We start from the raw sequence: 9803 nt of genomic DNA, 5'->3' as shown, positions 1-9803 counted from the left end.
GCCTGTTCATGAAAACCGCACCGTCTCGTCAGAGGAAAGTCCTCCTACAGTTATTCACGAGTCAACATGGCTTTAGACACGCTAACAGTTGGTATACATCTAAATTTGTAAATATTGTTTTGTATTTAAATGTGAAATATATTTTGCTTTGTCATAACCCTATTCCAGTTACATCATTATTCTGTTCCCATTTGAGCCTTAAAATTTTATCAAAATCTTATTATTATTATTTTAATCTATCAGATTAAAAGTTAGTAGTTTATATAAAAAACCGCGAAAACTTTTTGTTTCAGTATCCATCAAACATTTTTTTGTAATCAGTTTGAACGACATTAAATAGTTCACTTTAAAATCAAAATTAAGACCTCTGTACTCAAAAGTTCCATCTTTTGTTAAGATGCGATTAAACAACGATTTATCCTATTTTTACTGAAGAAATATAAACACATAAAAAAAATCCCTGATTACTATTCTAAGGAATTCTTTTTTAAAAGTTGTCAAATTTTATTCTCAAACCAGATGTTTTTAAAACATATTTTTTATGACTTGAATACTTAGAGCACGGATTCATACAATTACCAAGAAAAGGAAACAGTTAAATTTAATTAACATAGATGAGTTATTTTTTTAAAGTGCAAAAATAATGCTGTTAAAAAATTCTACCGTTTCCTGGAACAAATGTTGGAATAAATGAATGATGACATCCTTTGAAATATATAGAGGTTTATTGACTTCCTTTCAAATATTTTTTTTTCCAACATACAAAATTATCTTGTTTTACTTAATAAGAAATTAGATTCGAGATTTTTTTTATCATCCATTTTGGTTAAAAAAAAAAATAGTTTAAAAAGTGTTGGTAGACATTGGTCTGTTTGTTTGTATTTGGTATGAGCTTGAGGCTTCAGATCTAATTGTAATGAGATCTAACGATTTCCTGCTGCTGTACAGTGGTCCAAAGTATCACATTTTGAGGCAAAAATAATATCTTTGTCATTTTTAAAGCTACGACTGACGACTTTTCATCGAAATTGTAGTTTTTGTCATATATTTAACTTTTTTTGATTGACCTGATTTTAAAATTAAAAAAATTGAAAAAAGATGAAAAAAAAAAGTCATAAGAAAAAAGACCAAAAAAAAAAGAATGAAAAAAAAAAAAAAAAATATTGGCAACTTGACAGTCTGATATATGAACTTAGTACCCTTATCATGACTTTGATAGACCCCGTGGTGGATGAAACGAGATATTTTTAGACATGTGATACATGTTTCTTAACTATTTCTGAAAGACCTTTTCATTTAAAATAGTCTTCGAAACACGTAGGAACCCCATGATGTCAGCTTTCTTAGAAATTTTCTTGTAAAGTGTTTTCAATATCTTCGTTTCTGTTTTCCAGAGTTTTTTCAGACAAGACAAAGTATAAAAGATAATTTAGAAGACCTACATCAGCTTCAAGTATTTCAGCAAAGGTTTCATGGTTCCTAAATGCTCGTCTTGCAGTATTTCCATTATTTGATGTGCTAGAGCTTCCAAAACTCAGCTAAATTAAAAATTATCAGGTTGTTGGAGTTTTTAAAAATTTGATTTATTACATCAAATTTTTAAAAACTCCAACAACCTGATAATTTTGAATTTAGCTTTCCCATAACTCATATATTTCAGTTTTCGGCCAATGTTTAAGATTAAATAGAGTAAATTTTGAGTTTATAACATAATTTACGGTGTGCTGCTATAATCTCACACAAAACTATAAATGACTTTAATTAAAACAATATTTTCTATTTTTATTATGCCAATAAAATTACAATACCGTAACTTTCAAATAATAAAGCTAATTATAAACTAGTTTAATTAATAGAACTAACATTCCAAAATACTTAATTCATTTTTCACTCTTTGAAATTTATGTCATGGGACGTGTAGTATAATAATTTCGTTCAATCAAATAAGTTCCAATTGTAATGTTATTATCTAGCAGACTTAGTTTCTTTAGCTTTATAAGCTTATATACACGGATATTTATTTGCATGTATTGCTCTATATAATCATAGAAAACAATCAAATCATAGTTTGGTTAAAAAATCAGCAGGCACAATTCGATTTTTCTTTTTCCTTGTTTTCCGGACCTCTCCGTAAAGCATTGTTTTTCGGACCTCTCCATAAAGCATTATTAGTCATTACTTCAGGGAACTCCTCAATACGACTTACGACCTAAAAAAAAATAACGAGTATTTTAAACTTTTACTCATACCTAAGAGTCATACTCACATATTTACGGCATGCAGCTTTGTTTAGCCGAACGATTTTACTTCATTTAAAGTTGCAAATTTGTATGAATTCCAGACACAAAAGTGGATACCGTGGTGTGACCTAACAAAATCCTGTTCTGTGAGAAAATCTTAATATAAAATATTGTAAAATAAAAATTTTGGGAATGTGATTATTTTTCAATATACAAAATTTATTATTTGTTACATTAAGACTTTCTCACAGAACAGGACTTTGTTAGGTCACACACCGCGGTGGGTTGTTATAATATTAAAATTCCGATCAATTAAATTTCTCGCGTAATTTTTTCTTTGTGTGAAACCAATTGATAAACAAAAATTGAAATATTTGAAAACTTAAAGGAAAAAATTAAATAAGAAAAGCAAGTGTCAAACTGTTCAAAACAATAAAGTTTTAATATTTTTTTCTGAACAGAAACATTTTTTAATGAAAATTTCTTTTCGCTATTTGAAAAGCATTACGAATTGTTTTTTTTTTTTTTTTTACTGCAGCTCATTGTGTATTTTCTTACATTATGATATTAAAATGCTTGCTTTGCAAATGGGATCACAAAATGCTTTTCATTCGGAAATAAGAAAAGCATTATTATCTTAACACTGAGGTTTTAATGTAAGATTTGTTTTCACCGATCATGCTACAAGGCATGGAAAGATCATTCAAACCAGGGCTGTGGAGTCGGAGTCGGAGTCGTGGAGTCGGAGTCGGAGTCGGAGCTCATTTTGGCTGGAGTCGGAGTCGGAGTCGGAGTCGGAGTCGGAAAAATTGTACCGACTCCGACTCCGGTTTAAAAAAAATCTTTCAAAGTTTCATAATTTTCATAAGGATTTTATAGTTGTTACAAAACTACAAGTCCCAGAATGCTCTGAAAGCTGTAGGATATCCAGACACAATGGGAATTGTAGTTTGCAACAACTGGAGGACAAGGAGTTTGACATGTTATTTTTAGGCATTTAAAACAGTGATAAGCAATAGGGTATTTTGCTGCTTATCACTGAGAATCATATATCACCTCCCTTGCGCTCTCCTCTAGCTTCCGTTAAACTATATAACTTCGTGATCCCCTAACTCCCGACTTAAATTGTCTGGCACTGTGCTACATATTCTTAGTAGAAAGCTAGGCGTGCCACCACCAAGCACCAAAGAGTTGCTCCACAAACAGAAAGACTGTAAGTATTCAATTAGCTTTGTTTCTCTGGAGAGAGAGAGAATATTAGAAAATTAGTGATTGAAGAAGCTGTTAAACAAAAAGAAGAACTTAATGAATGTCTCAAGGGACGCTTTGTGTTTCTTAACAGAGTGAACTATTTTGCAATCAATCTTTAATTCTTTTTTGAAAAAAATGAAGCAGTTACCAAGACATTGGCAGTAAAAGACGCCAAAACTAATCACACCAGCGAATTTCTCCAGGTCTCAGTAGAAAAGATTCTTAAAGAATATGAACTTAAAGAAGAACAAGTTCTTTCATGTTTGAAATATTGTCCAACTGACAATATTTCAAACATGATTTTGACAAATTCATAATGTTATTAGCGACTGCATAAGAGTTTATTGCATAACCAGAGTTCAGAAAAGTTGTTTATTCAGAAATTGTTTTCTTATAAATATTGTTTAAAGCACTAAGTGGTTGGATTATTTGTATCATAGTGATGAAATAGCCGATGTTAACATTTTACTACAGTTATTTGTTGTTACGAACAAATAACTGTAGTAAAACAAACAACTATTTGTTGTTAGAAATTGGTTACTTATGAAGGAGTCGGAGTCGGAGTCGGGAGTCGGAGTCGGAGTCGGTCCATGATAAAATCAAGGAGTCGGAGTCGGAGTCGGAGTCGGAACAGCAGCTTACCGACTCCACAGCCCTGATTCAAACAGAACATTATTTTTTTTAAAAGACAAAGCTGCGCCAATTTAATAACAGGGGGCCTATTATTGCTACTAAGATTTCTATAATAAAATTTTTATTGACATATAGCACTTTAAAAGACTAGGGTTCCGGTCTATCACCTCTCCGTCATATCCCCCCTCCCTCTCCCCCCCCCCCCCCAAAAAAAAAAAAAAAAAATTACTGTCCAAAGATTTTTTAGTAAATGTGGTTAGCTATTACTCAGTGTTCAAGTTCACCATTTTATTGATAAAAAAAAATTCATTTATTTTATTTTAATTACACTATTTGTCTTAATTTCTTGGTTCTTAATTTAGTCTATTAATTTAAAATACATTTTTGTTACAAAAATGTAGAACTTAAAAACATTTTATAGGATTTTTGTAAAATCCTGATTAAAACATTTTTTTTTTACTGATGTGTGTGAATAAGTGTTTGCGTGTACGTGTGTGTATGTGTGTGTCTGTGCGCACGCGTGTGTGTGTACGTGCGCATACGTGTGTAGGTGCGTACATGTGTGTGTGTATATAAAATAAAATTTAAAAGTGAATTTTGGAAGTTAAATAGTTAAAGGGGTTGCGTTTAAAAAACATGATTTCCTTACAATATCCACCAAGGCCTCCACAGCTTCAATAACATTTTGACCTGTTTTTGCGCTCGTTTCAAAATATTTTATGCCGAGATTCTCAGCCAGCTGCCTCGCTGAACATTCATCTATCGCTCTTTCTCCCAAGTCAGTCTTGTTTCCAACCAAAACTAAAATGTATTAAAAAAACACAAGGTATTTTCCAGTAACTAAAAATCACTTCTAATCTAACTAATCGATTGTAACTTAACTTAATAAAAAAAATAGCTGCACTTTTAGTTAAATAAAAATAACTTTAATAACCCATTGCCGGATCTTCACAATTAGAATGCATTTGCAGTTGAGACAGCCAACTCCTTACATTAACGAAAGTCTCTTCTCGCGAAAGATCAAACATGAGCAAAAAACCCATCGCATCTCGAAAAAATGCAGTTGTCAAGCTTCGAAACCTATTGGCATTAAAAAGTAAAAAAAAGGTGTAAAAATTCTCAACACAAATTATTAAAGATAAACAACATTACTCACCCCCACCCCCCACCCCAAAAGTTGCGCGAATTTTTTTTTTTTAATGTATGAAAGTCATTTTTGGCATACCAAAAACCTCAAAAAAAATTTTTTTTCTTCAAACAGTTCTTCATATATAAATATAAGGTTCACTTCTAACTCCCAATTATTGTCATTAAATGCAGAGTCTTTCCAAATTGATTTAGAAGCCAAAAACAACTTGTGGCTTTTATAAAGATAATCTAAATATAAACTTAAATCGACGTAAATTGCATAGGGACATGTTTCATGACATAATTGAAGCCCAACATTTAAAAGTAGCATCTTTCATGGAGGTTTTAAATGTTTTAAATTGTCATGAAAACAGCATGATTCATCTAACAGAGCTAAAAAAAAGTTCGCGCACTTAATCATGACAGTTTCAATAACAACATGTACTACAGAGCAATCATTTTCTATGCTAAGAAGAATTAATGCGTTTTTAAGAAATAGAATGACCCAGAAGAGATTAAATCACTTGTCCCTTATCAATTGTTACAATCAAGAACTGGATATTCAGGATATGGGATACTGGTAATGAATTTGTAAAAAGATAACCATTCGAAGCAATACTTTTACGATGGAAATTGTTAGTTAATAAGTTAATAAAAAATACCATATTTCTAATTATTCACATAGGAACGGAAATTTTCGCCTCCTAGCATTTCCATTCGCCCCCTTCGTCAAAATCTAAAGTCGGCGCCAATGTATATATATATACACATATTGGCGCAGAATTTAAACGGAGCAAAGCATTTTGTAAAACGTTTTACAAGAACACTTTATAGGATAAAGTAACAAAAAACAATAAAGTGCTGAATAAAAATACGCATGTACCTCTCCTGGCCAGCAGTGTCCCATAATTGTAAATGAATTTTTCTTTCTACTCTTTGTTTGTTTTGATAAACCTACACATAAAAAAGGTTTGTTGAAAGCAGAGAGTATTGATTGCTAGAAAAAAAAAAAGGCAAATGTTTTAGACCACGTGATTCATATAAAAATTTCGATTGGCGAAAGTTCAGGTTTATATAAAAACACGTATACATCTATTATTAGGCACTTGTCTAAAAAAACCTGGATGTAAGAAGGAACCCAGCGTTCACAACTAAATTAGTAAGCGTATTCAGAATCAGAAGTTTCAGAAACCATTTTGGTTCCAAACTGTCAAAACTGTACTAAATTTAAGTCAACTAATTTTTAGCCTAAACACACGTGGTCTCCAAGTTTACCAAACATAATCCCCCTGGACTTCTTTTTGAGGCCAGCAGCCTTTGATATTGATACCCATCAAAAAGTGTAACCTCCAAGCAGTAATATGTCTCATTTCTATATCCAGACAGTTGCTGACAGTATGCTAAAGGTTCAAGACTGAAGTTGAGACTGTCATTCTCCGTCTTGTATTTTTTATGTTTAGAATCAGTAAAGTTTTTTTTAAAAAAAAAAAAATATTACTTTTTAATTTAAAAAGCTTTCTATAATAGCAAGGTTAATTTTTAAATTACTTCTAAATGCTTAATTACTCCCTCACTTACCTCAAACAAAAATTTCTTCCTCACTTACCTCAAACTAAAGTTACTTCAGTTTGAATAAGTAATTCTCAAAATTAACATCATTTGAATTTAAATACAAAAAAACCCAACAAATTACATTTTCGACGAAAGGCATTTAAAAAAAAATCTGAACAAGCCAAAATATTTAACAATGCTAAAAAACAATTCATTATCACCATATCTTTCTCTTTGAGATCCATCCCAATTGTTGGTACAAACCTTTCCGTAAAGGTTCCATCAACAAACTGTACAACAAATGAAGTTTTTCCTGGAAGTAAAAACGTTACATTGACAGATGCTTTCGTTTTCGTCCTTTCACAAAGAAAGTGTGAAAGGAAGCACTACAAGATTTATACAAATATGGATACGTTTACGATACCTTACATTAGAAAATTTCAGTTAAAACCTCTATAAAAAGAAAAAACTCACTTAACATTATTTACAAAAGCATTTAGAACTTTATTTATTAATTTATGTAAAATTGATGTTTATTGAAATCTTGGTTTTTTTAATGTTATTTCAATTACATAACTTTAAATTTAACAGTAAAAATCTTTAAACTGGCCTACGATCTAAAATAGATAACTTTGCTACGATTTATTAAACAATTTGTTCTCTTACCAACGCCAGAGTCACCAAGAGTCAATAGTTTTAGAACTGCATCAGGCCGATAATCAAATACCCCATCCCGGCCTACGCTCATGTCATGTGGTTAATAAACGGGTTGTTGTTATTTCATCTCATTTCTTGCTGCAAATTGCGAGGAAAAAGAAAAATTGTGAGAAAGTATATAGAAATATATATTAAATAAATTGACATTTATAGTAAAAGGAATTTCTATAAAGTAAATCCAAAACACCTTTCCAAACAATTAAGATTGAACATTGATCAACTCTGCGACATTTAAAAAGACTTCGCTAAAAATATATACCATAGATAATTATTCACACAAATAAATTTATTCCGAAATAATCCTTCTTGCATAAGTTACAAGTAAAATATACTAAAATAAACTAAAACCGTTCTAATTTTGAACGATTTTTGTTTGTTCGATCGATCGAATGGATACTAGATTTTTAAAAATACTTTCACCTCGTTGTTAAAAAACAGAAGGATAAAACACCTTCGCACTAACAAAAATGTTAAATAGCTTGTAACTCGCAGTAAGACGTAGCAATAACTGACCGTGAAATAATAATTGAACTTTTAAGTATACAACGAATGTAAAATGTAACGTATTGAGATAAACTCAATACAAGATTTAAAAAAACACTTCTGTATGGGAAAGAGTTAAAAATTAAGCATTTTTAAATTTGAATTTACAAAGCTTTAACATTTTTTAGGAAAAAAAAAAAATTGTGTTTATTAAATTTCATTTGTACTTCAGGGTCAGAAATACCACTACCACTTTCTGCTAAAAAAACGTTCGTTTTAAATTACTTTTTTAAATTTCCAATTCCATTTTTTTCACTGAGCGTTAACATAAATTTGCCATCCGTATTTATAAGGAAATAAACTTTTACAATGCTGAAACTTAATCGCGTATGATACCTTAAGTAAACACTCGTGTTTAATTTTAAACAAAATCTTGATTAACGAATATTTGACTCTTCATCGTTACGTACTCCAATCAACTGCACATCTGGGTTTTTCTTTCACTTTGACTATAAGATTAAATAGCGAACAGAATCTAATTCATCATTTAAATGCCATATTCACTGATACAAAAATACGTTTATAATTCATTACAAAGAATTTAAAACATAATCGTTTTAATTCCAATGATAACAAGGGTTTCAATAAAACGAACGACTGTTTGAATACATAATTATAGACGACAATTATACGAACGATTTTTGAATCCATTTCCTAAACAAATGTTGCTAACACACTTTTTTTATCTTCTTTCCAAAACTCATCAAAACTTTAATCAAAAGTAAATTACAAATAACTCTTCAAAACGTTTACTATAGTAACGTTCTTTGCGAACGTAGAACATCAATTTAAAGTAGGGGAAAAAAATGATAATAAAAAGTATAAAATAACTTATTTGGTTTATTAATGTCTAAGGAATGTTCATTTCATAAGAATGTTTCAAACGAGATCCTGTTTCAAAGCTCTCCTTCACAACGTGAAAATAAGTTTATAAAAACGTCTTGTTTGTCTAATTATTTATAATACAAGACTTTATGACCTTGTCTGTAATTCTCTACTAAGGGTCTGCATCTCGGAATCGTTTTCTCTGAAATGAACCGGAACAAGCATTACGAGACGAGTAATGTCCCGGAAAAAATTGACGAATAAACTGTCCCGGAATAAAGTTAAAAACCGGGACAATAAATTTTCTTTCGGATTTTAAAAATTGTATCCCGGATATCATTGTCTCGTCTTGAATAAAAAAAATAACGAGACGCAGATGCTTATTCTCTACTAATTACAAATTACATTAAACTCAAATTTATTGCATCAGCGCTTAGTTTTTCCCTAAATGACGAATTAAGTACCAACTAGATCTTTTAAGATAAATCGGAGTCAATCTTTTATTGCGTTAAAAAAAAGTTTGTGACAAATTATTTTTTGTGACTGCTAGACATTAAGCACTATGGCTCTTCCCTTTAGCCTTCAAACGACTGATACAGAAATTCGTTCTTTTTACGCTGTTATCGGAAAAACCACCAATGCCGAAGTTTAGAGGTCGTTGTTAGAAGACGTGTTACAACTAAAGGCATTATCTATCGGTATTACGAATTATCTACCGATATTAAGAATTACTTAATATGAATGAACTTAAGAACCACGACGTTTTGAAGCCATCATAGCATTCATCATTTGGAGTTGCCCTGAGAGTTACTTCGAAGTAATAAAAATTAAATGTGGCCACAATAAGTAAAAAAAAATCTCATCTTGTAGCATGTTTTCCTCAATTAGGAAGTTTTTAGTTTTGAAGAAATAAAG

The 9803-nt window shown here is 30.7% G+C and overlaps 2 protein-coding genes across 4 annotated transcripts in view; one reads left to right on the top strand and one right to left on the bottom strand.

The window, feature by feature from the left end:
* Positions 1-156, top strand: part of LOC149889432 (uncharacterized) — a 1461-nt gene extending 1305 nt beyond the window's left edge. The window contains exon 2 of the mRNA XM_090085628.1: positions 1-156. This exon is cut by the window's left edge and continues 493 nt beyond it. Within this exon, the coding sequence (XP_089941754.1) occupies positions 1-76 (76 nt within the window). The 3' untranslated portion in view covers positions 77-156.
* A 1596-nt stretch (positions 157-1752) lies between these two features.
* On the bottom strand, positions 1753-8511 carry LOC145183421 (ras-related protein Rab-27B-like). Of its 3 annotated transcripts, none has more exons than XM_090085798.1 (7): positions 8400-8511; positions 7470-7598; positions 7025-7116; positions 6136-6206; positions 5059-5204; positions 4774-4925; positions 1753-2209 (listed from the first exon to the last, which is right to left on the bottom strand). In XM_090085798.1, the coding sequence occupies exons 2-7, from the start codon at positions 7549-7551 to the stop codon at positions 2081-2083; spliced, it is 672 nt and encodes a 223-aa protein (XP_089941924.1). In that variant the 5' UTR covers positions 7552-7598; positions 8400-8511; the 3' UTR covers positions 1753-2080. The 3 variants fall into 3 exon arrangements, with proteins under 3 accessions (XP_089941924.1, XP_089941923.1, XP_089941922.1); XM_090085797.1 differs by lacking the exon at positions 8400-8511 and adding an exon at positions 8289-8312; XM_090085796.1 differs by lacking the exon at positions 8400-8511 and adding an exon at positions 7708-7793.
* Positions 8512-9803: the final 1292 nt, after the last annotated feature.

The sequence above is a fragment of the Hydra viridissima genome, unplaced genomic scaffold (genome assembly GCF_058129835.1).
Source record: "Hydra viridissima isolate aposymbiotic clone 2 unplaced genomic scaffold, HvirCarnegie_v1 scaffold_4, whole genome shotgun sequence".
Lineage (NCBI taxonomy): Eukaryota > Metazoa > Cnidaria > Hydrozoa > Anthoathecata > Hydridae > Hydra > Hydra viridissima.
This window is presented reverse-complemented; position numbering and strand designations above follow the sequence as displayed.

Excerpts from the sequence above, each read along its gene's own strand:
- LOC145183421 (XM_090085798.1), bottom strand. The coding sequence starts at position 7,551 with ATGAGCGTAGGCCGGGATGGGGTATTTGATTATCGGCCTGATGCAGTT. Across the intron at positions 6,207-7,024 it reads ATCTCAAAGAGAAAGATATG|GTTTATCAAAACAAACAAAG; the intron begins GTGATAATGAAT and ends TTTTATGTGTAG. Across the intron at positions 2,210-4,773 it reads TGGAGGCCTTGGTGGATATT|GTCGTAAGTCGTATTGAGGA; the intron begins GTAAGGAAATCA and ends ATTTTTTTTTAG.